General features: G+C 43.5%; 1 protein-coding gene across 1 annotated transcript in view; it reads right to left on the bottom strand.

Moving 5' to 3' along the window:
- Window positions 1-15,046, bottom strand: part of LOC145396789 (hemolymph clottable protein-like) — a 33,802-nt gene extending 18,756 nt beyond the window's left edge. Inside the window, exons 1-4 of the mRNA XM_080270080.1 lie at window positions 14,915-15,046; window positions 14,308-14,511; window positions 5,109-5,294; window positions 2,200-2,293 (exon numbers count right to left, since the gene is read on the bottom strand). Of these exons, the coding sequence (XP_080126206.1) occupies window positions 2,200-2,293; window positions 5,109-5,294; window positions 14,308-14,511; window positions 14,915-15,046 (616 nt within the window). The remainder of the gene's footprint in view (window positions 1-2,199; window positions 2,294-5,108; window positions 5,295-14,307; window positions 14,512-14,914) is intronic.
- Between the last annotated feature and the right edge of the window lie 441 nt (window positions 15,047-15,487).

Below are 15,487 nucleotides of genomic sequence, written 5' to 3' on the forward strand. Positions count from 1 at the left end.
TCACCTCAGTAAAATCGTCTAGAATTACCTGGAAACAATTGCTAGATTCGTTTGTTGATATTTTGCTTTCTTCTATGACTTTGTCTTTTTAGTTCTCTCTGCTTATCTAAAGCTAGGCACCTTAATCCCATAAGGGGTGGCCACAAACAAACCCCTTCCACGTCTCCCTGTCCTCTGCCACTTGGCTATTCTCCCTCCAATTCAAGCCCCAGTCACACTGCAGGTACGACTTGTCGCAAACCTGAAAATCGCGAAACCAGTCCCCAGCCACGGAGGTCACCGAGCAGTCGTGCCACCGATCAGCTACCGGTGGTCATCCAGTGTCCGTCCAGCGTTCATCCAGTGGGCGGCCAAACAGCGACCATGGACAGGTACACAAAGGTCAAGACACCGACAGGTGGCCGGCCAGTCCGCGTCCTGTTGCAGTTCAGACCGCGACCACTAGACCGACACCAGCCATGGATTGGCCGGTGGCTGGTGTCAGTCCAGCCCACCACCTGTCACTCAACCAATCGCCGGCTGGACGGTGGCTGGACTTCAACTACCACCCCAGACAGGAGGCTTGTGGATGGCGGCCGCCGCAGTCCAGTCATCGCCTCGACGGAGTGCAGACGGCCACCGCACAGAGTGGGCGGCAAGTGGCCTCCGTCCAGATGGCAACCACTGCTTAAAAATCAGGTGTCGCCCACCAGTCACAGTCTGTAAGCCAGCCGGATGCAGTCCAGCCGCCCACCAGGCGACTTCCATGTTACAACATCGGTGGTCGCAGGGAGGTTTATCGTGCAGCACGAAAAACGTCGCAACGATTTTTTGGTCGCCATGGTGGCCTGCAGCTAAACCGAGACATATGAAGACCGGTCGTAAACCTCACCAAAACCACCCACGACTTGCAGGTCGCGGGTAGTTTGCGATAAGTCGTACCTGCAATGTGACTGGGGCCTTACACACCCCTTTCTCATATATCTCTATCCTCCGTCTCATCCTTGGTCTTCTCCTCTTCCTCTCCCCCTCTACCTCACTCACATTCGCTCTCCTAGGCAGTCTGTCGTTCTCCATCTGCTTCACATGGCCATACCATCTCAGAATCTTTTAGTTGCGAGCTGGGTGTGCTACCAATGCACCACTGGCTCATCCACTTAAAAAACAAAAAAATGTACAAATATGCAATTTTCTATACAAATTAAGCTCAAGAGGGTGCTGAAGAGGGAGGCCTTCACATGGATATAGCCAAGCTGATCCACTCCCTGGTTATACAAACGTCCCTCACCTCCCTCCCCATCACCCAAAAGGAGCATGGTGGACTTCAACCTGCAATCCACTGGATTCACTTTTGAGATGAAACTGGGACTACTACAACTACATCTACTACTACGACCACTACCATTACTACTACTACTACCACTACTACTACCGTACTACCACCACCACCACCACCATTACTACTACTATTGCTATTACTACCTCCACCATTACTACTCCTATTACTACTACTAAGCTAAACACAGTTTATGAATATTGATAAAAGCTCTTTGTATCAATATAAACATGTAATATTACAAGTAATATTATACCCAGTTAAAACAAACAATACTAAATGAATATTGTATGACGTCTATGTTGATAAAATTATTAACCTCTCCACGTCGCGTGCCGTAAATGTATATAGAAAAAGACAAAAGTATCTTCCCAACCTTTAAGCGAAAAAAAATCGAACCATTTGAGGTACACACTAACAGAGATACAGTTTTGACCGCATTTCGCCAGTTGTAAATTTTCTTCAGACGGAACTGGGAAGAGTTGTTTCTCTGACAATAAAACGACAAGTGTAAAAATCATTGTTTCTGATGCTGTGTATGTACTGTATATACAGTATGTAAAGATGGTTCACACCACACTCAAAGTACTTGGTTCCAGAAGTAGTAGTAGTAGTAGTAATAGTAGTAGTAGTAGTAGTAGTAGTAGTAGTCGCAGTAGTAGTAACCAAAGGCTTGTCTGAACGCAGACCCAGTGGACTGCAGGCTGAAGCTGCCTTTCCACCATCCTCCTCGCATAAGATGGGTAAGGAGTTAAGAAACGTTTAGATAACCAGGCAACTCCATCGTCTGCTCATTTCGGTGTCACCACGTGAAGGCGTCCCTCTCCAGCCCCTAGGTGTATGTATTTAAAATAATACATAAATACAGGTAATCAATACAATACCAGGGACCCATGTAGCTGCACTGAGGAAGGCCAGGCTACGGACCTCAGGAACCTCTCCTTTGTTTTCAATGATGAGTACCAAGAAGGGTAGGATCTGGAAATAAATAAATAAATATACTATATACTATATATATATATATATATATATATATATATATATATATATATATATATATATATATATATAGTATGTGTGTGTGTGTGTTTGTGTGTGTGTGTGTGTGTGTGTGTGTGTGTGTGTGTGTTCATATATATGTATGTGAATATGTATATCGACAGACAGATAGACAGACAGATAGACAGATACATAGACAGCCAGATAGATAAGGTTGTATTAGCAAGATGTACCACCAGTAATAATAGTAGTAGTAGTAGCAGTAGTATAGTAGTAGTAGTAATAGTAGTAGCAGTAGTGGTGGTGGTGGTAGTAGTAGTTGCGGCAGCAGTAGCAGCAGCAGTAGTTGCTGCTTCTTTTGGAACATGAACCCAGTGGACTGTAGGACGAAGTTGCCCTTCCCCGGGAGTCCACCATCCTCCTTTCTGGGGTAGGGAGGGAGTTGAGGGACGTTTGCATAACAGGGCTGGGAAGCCACTTGGTTATATCGGTACCACCACGTGAAGGTGTTCCTCTCCTCTACCCGGCTAAGAATCGAAGAAAATCGAGGAAGTCAAGCATCTATACTCCTTTAACACTAACTGGCCTTAAATTGTCACCTCTCCATCCTGAATGCTGAGTTGTAACAATGGATTAAAGCTGGAATATGATGCTAGTCACGAAGAAGTGCTACGGAAAGGATGTACAGCTAATAAGAAATGTCTTTCTCTGTCACGGGGCCACGTGAAACAAAGATTAACCTAAAATATGATGCTAGTCACGTAACAGTAGTAGTGGTCGTTGTTGTAGTTATTGTTATTGTAATAGTAGCAGTGGTGGTGGTGGTGGTGGTAGCAGCAGCAACAGCAGCAGCAGTTGTAGTAGTAGTAGTAGCAGGAGTAGGAGTAGCAGCAGCAGCAGCAGCAGCAGCAGTAGTAGTAGTAGCAATGGTAGTGGTAGTGATAATAGTAGTAGTAGTAATGGTAGTGGTGGTCGTAGTAGTAGTAGTAGTAGTAGTAGTTGTTGTTGTTGTTGTTGTTGTTGATGTGGTTCATGTAGCTGTGGAAATAGTAGTAGCTGAAGTAGTAGTAGTAATAGTTGTTGTTGTTGTAACATTAGTAATAGTAGTACAGTAGTAGTAGTTATAGCAGTAGTAGTACTAGTAGTAATAGCAATTGTTGCTGTTGTTGTTTTTCAGGCCCCAAGCTCATCTGAACATGAAGCAAGTGGACTTCAGGCTGAAATTACCTTCTCCCTCAGTCCACCGTCTTATATCGTGAAGGATAGGGTGGAGACTGAGAAACGTTTGTGTAATGAGGCAACTCCACCGCCCAGTCAAATCTGTGCCACCACATGAAGGCGTCCCTATTCTTCATATTCAGTCGAATTATAATTTGTCCACCTTAACTTGGCAGAGATTTTCGTCCTTATACAACTTATTTTCCAAACTTCAGTGACAGAAAATTAGACAATGCTATGGCTTTGTATCCATTCCACAGAACCCCTTCGTGACTAGAGCGAAGTTCCACTACTGATCCCGTGCAACACCTCAGTGGTAGAATAAGACATTAGCCGTACGGTTCTTCATCCTCTCCACAGCACATCTTTGTGACTAGTGCTGCGCTGGTGCTAATTTCTTGCAACATCTCAGTGACAGAATAAGATAATAGTACAGCATTCCATACGTTCCATAGCGCTTCTTCTTGACTAGAGCTGTGTTCTGGTGCTAATTTCGTGCAGCATCTCAGTGACAAAATAAAACAATACCACAGTTTTCCATCTTTCCCATAGCACTTATTCGTGACCAATGTAAATATTTTGTTACGGCTAACCATTATTGATCAAGAATTGGCAATTTTGTGCCAAGTTAGAATGAACAGAGTGGGGGATCATTCTCTGTTGTTAATCTCTTGTTTCTGTTTAACAGTCAAGATGGACAGATAGCAAAATTAGGCGAGGGTAAAGTAGACTGAGTATAGCTTCGTATTCTAGTGTTAATCTCTTGCCTGGTGCTGGAGAGGGAAGCCTTTATGTGGTGGCACTGATATAACTGGGCGGTGGAGTTGCCCGGTCGAACACGTGTCCCTCAACTCCCTCCCTATCACCCAGAATGAATGATAATTAATAGACTGCACGAGAGTGGCAGCTTCAGTTGTAATCCACTGGGTTTATATTCGGATGAACCTGGGGCTAAAACTACTACAGTCTCTTGCATTAGCTCAGCATTCAGGATGGCGAGATGGCAATTTCAGGCCAAGTTAGAGTAGAAAAAGTATGCTGTCGTTTTGTACTGTTACATACTTGTTACAGCTCAGCATTTAAGATGAAGAGATGGCAGTTTTAGGCAAGTTAAAGTAAAAAGATTATATCATCACAGTCTGGTGTTAATCGCTAGATTGAGAGTAGCAATTTTAAACTAAATTAAAGTGAAGAAACTATAGCATTATGTCCTAGTGTTAGCATGCAAGATGGACAGATGGTCATTTCAAGCCAAGATATAGTGAACAGAGTATAGCATTACATTGTAATGTTATCACTCAAGATGGAGAGACGGCAAATTTAAGCCAAGATAAAGTGGATAAAGTACAGTATTATATCTCAGTTTCAGAGAGATAGCAATGTTAGACCAAATTAAAGTGAACAAAGTAGAGCATTGTATCTTAGTATTAGCATTCAAGATGGAAAGGTGGCAATAATAGGCCAATCAAGGTGAAAAGAGCACAGCATTACATCTCAATGCTAGCAATCAAAGACGGAGAGATGGCACTATGGCAGTATTAGTCCAAGTTACAGTGGACAGAACATGGTAACTTACCGTTGATCTTGCAGAGGCAGGCATGTGGTGGGCATCTAGGCAGTACAGAGCATGCATTCTCATATCTAGCGGCTCTCCATGGGTACCGAGGATGATGTTTTTAAAAGTGTCAATTTCGGAGGGGACGCCAAGGTTGCATAAGGCTTGCAAGGCCGAGTCACGCACAGATGTGGACAGTCCCGTATTCTGAGGGAGGAGAGATGAGAGAGGATCACTATTTAGAATGTCATGCATGTCACCATTAGCGTCATCATCATTACCACCATTATTATCATTAGATCACTGTTACCATCAGCATCAGCACATTACCATAACCATTATATCATGATTTTCACCACGATTTACCATAATCATAACAAGCATCATATCATCATTACACCATCAGTATCATCATATTCACTATCTTCAACACCATTTGGTAATCATCATCTGCACTATCATCAGTATTATTTTTCATCCTTATCTTTACTATCGTCATTACCATTTTTTTTTACCATCATCATTTCTTGCTTTATTACCTTAATCATCATCATCATCATCATCTAATCCACAGTTGCCCCATGAGGAGCGCAGGAGCCCGGGGCTAAGCAAGTTGGTGCTAACATTTATGATGACAGTGACCAGCCTCACTCATCCCTGAGTGGCATTTGTGAGCAATGAATCCCAACCATCCCCTGGACATAAACCTGCATAGGCTCAATGCGATGGGAGTGCCTTAATTGCCCACTAAACCACCAGGTGCCATAATTTGGTTATATGTTTACCACCCAGCATAGTATATTGTTACGTCCCCACCCCACACTGCCACAGGCTCCAACAGCAGTAGTACAGTACAGGAAGGACGTTGCCCAGTGAGCTGTTCTTCCTATGGTCAGCCTTTAGGTGTACAGTACACAGGATCAGCTCAGGCGTCGTAAATAAACACTGGCCTCTTGAGTTCACGGTCTTTATTTTTCAAATAATTACACTTAATGCTTTCCAACTTCACTTCACAATTTTCACAAGCACTGGAGCTATACAAACTTTACTAACTGCAGTTACACTTAATGCTTGACGACACTTCACTATTTTCACAAGTTCCAATGATATACAAACATTAATCACCCTTCACTATTTGTCAACAACACTTCACTGTTTTCACAAGTACCGAAAATATACAAACTACACTGACACTGCACCGACACTCAAACTGACCTGAAAACCGACTGAGCTTGCTCTAGTCTCTTCCCCATCCTTATATAACCTTCCTTGCTTCACCAACATTCTAGGACGTGCTGGTCCTGTACCTGCCCCTAGCAATAACAGTTACCAATTCGGAGACATCCAAAACATGCCAGAGTTTTCTTACATAACATACCACTGTAAATTATTCTGGATACGAACTTAAATTAAATTAGGTGATTTAACAAGGAATCACATAAATAAAACATTATAAAGAAAAAGGGCACATTATAAAGAAAAATAGCACAAACAGCAGGCAAACTGGCAACCCTGACTTGTACTGGAACCTACGGTAAACATCGGGAAACGTCAAGAAGCTGCTCAACTACCTAACTGGCAAATTTCACTTCTTAACACTACCCCGTCCCTAGTTCTTTGTCGTCCCGACAAAACTACACAGTATATACAAATATAAACCTTAATCCTAATGAAACATCTAACTATACACAAAATAATCCTTCAATATATCAAGTCGTCTTCTGTGTCGTTTCTGACAACGTCCTTGCTCCTCAACATAGTCCACCCTGCCAGAAAGGTCTTGGTCCTCTTCGTTATTCACAGCTTCTCTTGGGAAACTGTCACCATCCTCTTGCACTTCAGTTTCCTGGTCCCCCTCAACATCTCCAGCTGGGGCAGAGCACGATTCCTCGGAGACGTCTCAGCTGTACTGCCCTGGCCCATTGTACTGCTACAGATGATTCACGTGTACCACCTTTGGGCAAGACTTTCTGCCTCCCTGAATCCAATACGTCAGGCCTGATAGGCAGTCCAACACAGTGTAAGGCCCGTCCCACGGACTCTGCAGCTTCGGTGACTGTCTCTTCCTTCGCTGAGCATTGTATAACCAAACTTGGTCACCATCCTTGAAGCTCACCTCACTTGCCTTGGCATCATACTTGTACTTCATCACCTCTCCTAAAACTTAAGGGCTCGTTGCACTTGATGATGTACCTCAGCCAGTTTTTCTTAAAGATGCTTCGCATAGCTGGAGGTGTCTGTAGGCAGCTCTTCACCAAGTGGTCTTCCCATTAACAAGTCAATGGGTTAACGTAACTCGTGGCCCAACATCAGTTTTGCAGGGGTGTAGCCGGTAGACTCATGGGATGCAGCCCAATATGCCATCAGCAATGCAGGTAATTTCTTGTCCCATTCTGTTTGTCCCTCTGCGCAGTGTTTGGCCAGTTCTTGCCCGAGGGTCCAGTTGAATTTCTCCACCATCCCATCTGACTGTGGCCTTAGTGGGGTTATCCTGGTCTTCTTGATCCCCAATAACTTGCAGCACTCATGGAACACAGCAGACTTGAAGTTTCTACCCTGGTCTGAATGTAGCTCTTGTGGCATCACAAAACGACAGAAAAACTGGTCAACCAACACCTGAGCAACAGCCTCTTGATCGGGGATAGCATAGGCTTCAGGCCACTTTGTGAAGTAGATCATGGTGACACATATATACCGGTTTCCTCTTTCAGTGAGTGGCAGAGGTTCAACAATGTCCACCATGACTCTTTCCATTGGTGCACCCACCTGGTACAGCTGGAGAGGAGCACAACCACGTTTCTTGGGTCCCTTCTTGACACAGCATACATCACAGGCCAGACACCACTCTTCAACATCCTGACGCATGCCAATCCAGTAGAACCTCTGTCACAGCCAGCTTAGGGTTTTCTTCACTCCCATGTGCCCACTAATGATCTGGTTATGAGACTCATCCAAGATCTCGGACCTCATCTTCTTCGAAACCACCAGTTGCCAATACTTGCTGAGGCCATCGGCTGTCTCCCACTGACACTCTAGTAGTCCACTGTTCAAACGAATAAGGTGCCACTGAACCCAGTAGCTCTTGGTCTCAGGGTTTAACCTGGAAACTTCTTCCCAAGATGGTCGCACTGTTCTCTGCTGCAGCCACTCTAGCACTGGTTGTAAATCTCATCCTCCATCTGCATCCTCTTCAGGTCTTCTTCCTCTGACACTGGCCCTGTCACTACAATGCACAGCATTTCTTCCTATGATTCCCATTTCCACTACACAGCTTGTCGTCTGTTCTTCCAGCTTCTCGCATACTGTTCATGAAGGTTCTCCTACATTTCTTCAGTGGTGGGGCTTCTTGGGAAAAACTGGCAGGTTGTTGCCTCTTATCACAGGCCTTCACTAATTTATCTTCATCCTTCTCATTTGGATACTCATAGCTGAAGCGTCCCACCTCGCCACATGTCCAACACCCATTTGTTGCAATCATTGGTTTCCTTGCACTGTTTCATTCTTGCTCCTTCTTCCATTTGTAACAATCCACCTTCTTGTGTCCTGGCTTCCCACAGAACCAGCAACTTTTTTGAGCTTCTCCTGTTCTCTCTTCCACTTGTTGTAATCCACTTTTCTGTGTCCTGACTTTTCACAGTACCAGCAACTTCCCTCAAATTTTTGTTTCGCATACCTGCCCCTTTCTTGCCTTGAATCCTGCACTACGACCTGCCTGAAAAGTGGATGTACTGGATCTGATGTAGGACTCAAATTCTAGAGTCCTGGCTTATGCTTCTTGCATGCTTCTTGGTTGTGCCTGCTTCACTTGCACTTTCAACTCTGCACTATCAAGAGCATCGATGAACTGGTCCCTCAGTAACATAGCCAACAGGTTAGGTGCTGCTCCAGGGTATACCTTGTATGCTATACTCCGCAGGTCATGAGCAAGCTGCTGTAGGGATTCCCCTCGAGCCTGTACGTGGCTCCAAAATCTTACTTCGCAAACCTCAGCCTGGTACGTGGTTCCATATCTGCACTCCAACACTTCTAATAGGGACTGATAACTGTTCATCTCTATCACTGACATCTGGCCCAGAATTTCCACTGCAGCATCCTTAAGGCTAGTAGCAAGCTCCACTGCCCTCGACCTATCATCCCAACCATTCTGATCCACAAGTAACTCAGACTGTGCACGGTGAGCTTCCCAAGATACTGTACCATCAAATTCCTGAGGTTTCTTTTTAATTGGACCCCCATTATAGTCATCTACTTCACTAGTTTGGGGCCTAAAAACTGGGGCATCATAATTAAGGCCAGGACTTAAAACTTCTGCATTTTCATTATTCAGCCAAGTAATGCTACCCTCAGATGCCTGGGATCCGTCAAGATTCACCATACATTGTCCATTCCTTTCATATGCTCCCTGTACACTAACCTGAGGCTCAGCAGTGCAATATTTCTCTACAGCCTCAATTTTCTCACTAATTATTTTCACATGGTCAACTACATCCTTCAACTGGTTATCTACATGCTGTCTGCACTCCATCACTATTCTCTCACTAATCTTCAGCTGGTTGTCCACATGTTGTTTGCACTCCATCACTATTTCCTGATTAACTGACTTCAACTAGTCGTCTACATGCTGTCTGCACTCAGTCACATTATTGACTACCTCATACGTCTGCTGCCATAGCTCAGTGTATACCTGCTCCTTCAATTGTTCCTGTTCTTCCTTCACAGCATCCAGCTGCCCTTGCATCCTCAGTTGTAATTCCCTCTGTTGCTCCTATGATGCTCTTGAAGTTTTCATATCATTCTTCTTGTTCTTCACATTGTGCCTCTAGTTGTTCACTCTGAGCTTGCAGTTGTTCTTTGAGTTCTTTCTGCCCTTCATTCTGTGCTGGTAACTGTTCTTTGATTTTGTTCCTGAGCTTTTTCTGTTCTTCACTTTGGGCCTGGAATTGTTCTTTATTTCTTTTGTGCCTGTAATAGCTTCACAGTTGTCGCCAGGAACATTTCCTCCTCCTGCCCAGCTCAAGACCTTGTCTGCACACCTTCTGCTTCCATGTCGAAAGGTAGACTCACTGCAGCCCTAAATAATCCACACTCCTGACACCACTGTTACGTCCCCACCCCACACTGCCAAAGGCTCCAACAACAGTAGTACAGTACAGGAAGGACATTGCCCAGTGAGTTGTTCTTCTTATCATCAGCCTTTAGGTGTACAGTACACAAGATCAGCTCAGACATCGTAAATATACACTGGCTTCTTAACCCCTTCACCCGCATTGACACCTTAGTCATCATTTGGGTGTGCTGCAACTACATTCATTGATGCCTTTGTCCTCATTTAACCCGCCCCGTCCCGGAGACGTGAATTCACGTCCTCACATGATGTGCACTCATATCCCGGAGACGTAAATTAACGCGGCAACATTGCAAGGTCCCTAATTTGCACAATTTTCAATTTAATTTGAACAATTTTCAATTTCTGCGAGTGATTTTTGGCATGTATACACAGGACACCTTCCTCTACAAGATGCCAGGCAGGGACAATGCCTTACCCAGCATGATCTCCTCCCCCCCCCTTCATGCCCTTTTCTCAGCAATTCACCTGTTATCAGTGACCTGGCCAGTAAAGCCATGTCATGCCATGGTACGAAATTCAGGGCCAGAGTGATTCCCCAATAGATGACAATGTGGAGGACAAACATTAGAGGAAGAAACAGTCAGAAATGATGATCAGGTAATGTGGCAAAAAAAGGTCAGGAATGGTGATGAGTTAGTGAGTGAAACAATGCTTATAATGCCTATATTACCGTTTGAAAACCAATATACTCTCGTACTACATATAATTCGTACCAAATAAATAAATAAATACCGTTTATGAGTGGTGTGGAATAGTTATCCTCCCATAGAACTCGTTTTCTTTCCAGCCAGCCTGATAGAAAACCCTGTAAGGTAAGGAGGTACTCCTACCTGGATCGAGTATTTTAAACCTCAGGTGAGCGATTTCTCTATGAATTTTCGATGTTTTTCACCAAAAGCGGATGTTTGAGCAAAAAAAAAAAAAAAAAAAAAGGTCCAAAAATGTCAGGACTGGGGCGTACCACTGCTCAGAAAACGTCGGGATGGGGGGGGGTTAAGCATAAAAACTTTCATCAGAGAAAAAGTTTTTGGTGGATTGGCATCATTTTTGGAGGCGTCATACTTTGCCTAGCGTTTGTCAAAAGTAATGAGCTGGCAACTGTGGGTCTCAATACCAGCAAGAGAGTGGACAGGTTATTCAATACTAAATGAGCTGTGAGTGGGGGAGGTACTGTGTGGTTTGGCCCTTTAAATTTCCACTCTTATCCCCATCCCGGCCAGGCAACATATTTCACTATAACAATAGTGCTTATGGATAGTTTTTGGGCACTGTTGTGATTAGATTTGGTGTTTGTGAAGCATTCCTGGTTGTCATCAGCCGTTGGCCCAACGAAGATTGTGCTACTGTTTCTAATCAACTACACTGCCTCTACCCTGCATCAGATGTGAGTATTCAACTATTAAAGTAGTGACAGTGAATCATGTGAATATAGTGTGCATATCTAGTGTACAAGGAATTGGTGAAATACATGCAGTAGCTTAGAGGGAGGCAGGAAACCACCCTACAGTCACGACACGGCATGGGTACACCGTAGTTTTTTTGCATGTTTCTCGAAAACTATTGAGGCCTAGGATCACCGTTTTGGTTTCAAATGAAAGCCAATGAAATTCTGCATAGGATGATAAAATAACATAACAGCACTGAGAGAAGTTTTTCGCTAGAGCTCCCTGAATAAAAAATCTGTTGTTTATCGGAAATGGGTTTTACTTTTTCGCTTATTGCTCCAATACCATACCTCGTATCAAACTGGGACCCCACCCATTCGAAAGCTAATAAAATTTTCTTTCCAATGATGGTATAACATGTAGTGATTGATTAGTAAACATTCGACTTATGATGTTGGGAAGTGAGATGTATGTTCCCGAATGTTTATTCACACGGCCCTAACTTACGTATAGTGTTTTTTGTGTGTGTGTGTTTTTTTTGCTTATCGTGTAGAACAAACATCGACGAATAGGAATATGTGGGTTTTGTGGCAAAATAAATATGTTTGGGTGGTGAAAATAAGCCGAGAATACACTTTTTTGGAGCACACGGTGGCCAGGGAGGCAGGGGAGAAAAGCCGACGTGTCGTAGAACAGAAAACTTAAAAACTTATCTGCACACGAAAGGGTAAAGTTCAGGGTCTTTATTTTTCATATAATTACACTTAATGCTTTCCAACTTCACTTTACTATTCTTCCAATCACTGGAGCTATACAATCTTTAATAACTGCAGTTGCACATAATGCTTGACGACACTTCACTATTCTCTCAAGTTCCGATGATATACAAACTTCAGTAACTCTTCACTATTTGTCAACAACACTTCACTGTTTTCACAAGTACCGAAAATATATAAACTGCAAAGACACTGCACCGACACTCAAACTGAACTGAAAACCGACTGAGTTTGCTCTAGTCTCTTCCCCATCCTTCTCCAAGATTCTAGGACGTATTGGTCCCGTACCTGCCCCTAGCAACAACAGTTACCAGTTCAGAGACATCCAAAACATGCCAGAGTTTTCCTACATTACATATCACTGTAAATTATTTTGCATACAAACTTAAATTAAATTACATAATTTAACAAGCAATCACATAAATAAAACATTATAAAGAAAAAGAGCACAAAAATTAATGCATAACTTTCGAAACACAAACAGCAGACAAACTGGCAACTCTGACTCATACCGGAACCTACGGTAAACATCGGGAAATGTCGAGAAGCTGCTCAACTACCTAACTGGCAAATCTCGCATCTTAACAATATGGTTTCCTGGTGTACATGAAACAATTTGGCTTGTCACTCAGTGTAGAGTCACCCACTGACAGAAAGAAGAGGAAAGAATTAAGGAAGGAAACACAGAAAAGGAAGAATGGAAGAAGGAAGAGAGGAAAGGGCAGGCACCAAGAGCAGCACTACGTCAAATGAGTGGATGGTGAGTGCTCCCACCAACTATACTGTATACTCTGTATTACCTTAATACATACCATTATTCAAACCACCATTATCATACTTTGACATTGCTCTGTGGCTTTGACCTTTTACTGATCACTCTTAAAATTAACCCACTCAGCTATTGCCCTACCTTCAACCCATCCACCAAGTTAGGTCCAAATTGAGTATAATCTTTTTACGCTGATTTTGCTGTGTCAGACTATGACATAGTTCCGTGACCTTGACCTTTGATGTAGTGCTCCCCAAAACAATAGGTCCTCCCTTTGTTTATCTCTTAACCCTTCGACAGAGTTTGGTTAAATTCGGATGAAAACATTTTTTAATTTGCACACACACACACACATACAGTACGTACATACATACACTCGTGCGCGCATAATACCCACCCTCGCATGGGTATTATTATAATAACAAGCGCCTTGTGGCCCTACCGGGTCGCTCAGCACTTGTCCAAATGGGAATCATTTCTGAACCGCAATCTGCATTGGAGTAAGTGCTTTGCGGGCCTATCTTGCTGCTGTGGAGAGAAAGGAAACTCCACTGAAGCGTCCCACTGCATTTTCCACGCATGTACTCAGTGGAACACCAGTGGGGCAATTAATAGAGGCCAAAACATTCCTTCAAAATCGGCATGAAACAGAAACTGACCCATCTGGGACCTAATTCCAGGCATCCTGCCAAGTTTTATCAAAACCTTTTTTCCAGCTCTGACTGTGCTCCACTCAAACACATATTCCCAGGTTCAAAGCGTATTGGATAGTAAAGTCAAGTCTAAGATGAGGAAGAAACCAACAAATATCAGGCCCTATGGATTATTTTAAGTAACAGTCAATTAACAAATCAATCAGTCAGTCAGTTAATCAGTCAGTTAATATTTCCATATATCTATGCATGCATCTCTTTCAATAACCATTTACCTGTCTTGTTATCTATCTATCCATCTATCTATCTATCTATCTATCCATCCATATATCTGCCTCTTGTCTGACGTTGCATACTATGAGGGGTGGCCTCGATAAAAAAAATCCCCAGGCGTTTCAGTCCCAACTCAGCAACAACCCCTCTTCCTCAAACACACCACTCTCCCTGACAAACTCTCGCACCTTACGTCTCCGCCTCGTTCTCGGTCTCCTTCACCTCCATCTCCTTACCTGAATATCTTGTCTGAGTGACGGGATGAAAGTTTCGAAGATTTTCTGGGTGTCACAAGTGAAGTGGGTGTCGCAGGCAGTGAAGGTGGTGGTCTCATCCTTCTCTGGGTCGAGGCACAAATCGTGGATCAACTTCGCTATGGACATCCTCGGATAGTTCAGCATTTCCAACGGCACATTCTCATTCGGCATCGTCACCAAGTCCTGCAGGGAAAGGCGGTGGTCAGGTGGTTAGCATATTACCGTAGTTCTCTGTCTGAAAGGACGAGAAACAGATCCCGGATTCACAAATACGCTAATAATCAGTCCTCTGTCATAACTGTACTTTTTATTTTTTTTATTTATATGAAAGAAGTACAGGGTGGTCCATATAGCGCAACCCATTTCTCGTGTGTTGCTGGGACGGTTCATTTAGTGTCACTAGTGTGTAACATTAGGAGTGCTTGTTTTTAGGCAGAGTTAAAAATATTGGGGACAGTATTAACACTCATGCATTGTCTTCGCCAGGCATCCCATACGCCACCTGGCAGTAGCAAAATAGGTGTTGCAGGACTCTCTCTCTCTCTCTCTCTCTCTCTCTCTCTCTCTCTCTCTCTCTCTTACTTACGAGTATCTCTGGTATGAGGACAGGATTCTTGATGTTAGAAATGGAATCCTCAGAGAAGAAATCAATGTAGACGTTCAGGTTGAAGGTAGTTGGGTTGCTCAGTTGCTGGATGATATACCGAACTGCCGGCATTGTACCCGCCCCCATCACCAAGCGCTTAAATATGTTTCTGGAATGAACAACGTGGACATCAAGGCATGGCCCACTCTTGGCTGAATAAAATCGTCTGGCGTTAGCTTTTTCCTGAAGTCCACTGGGTTCACGACAGATAATTCTCCGAATCCCCAACAACATTTTATGTCAACTCTCTCTCTCTCTCTCTCTCTCTCTCTCTCTCTCTCTCTCTCTCTCTCTCTCTCTCTCTCCATTATCACATATTTTACAGCCAGAGGCGCAGGCAGGATTTTGTTATAGGAGTTACTAAATTTATACTGTTCTTATTCTTAAGATGCGGCTGCTTGGAAAGTATTATGTCTTATAAATTCTTACCTATTTTCTTCTTTGTATACAGTATACTGACTCTATGTAACTATTATCTGTATTTGGTGAAGACGCTGTACCACAAGACCCACC

This window comes from Coenobita brevimanus, chromosome 39 (assembly GCF_032717465.1).
Source record: "Coenobita brevimanus isolate Jiangsu-jjx chromosome 39, ASM3271746v2, whole genome shotgun sequence".
Lineage (NCBI taxonomy): Eukaryota > Metazoa > Arthropoda > Malacostraca > Decapoda > Coenobitidae > Coenobita > Coenobita brevimanus.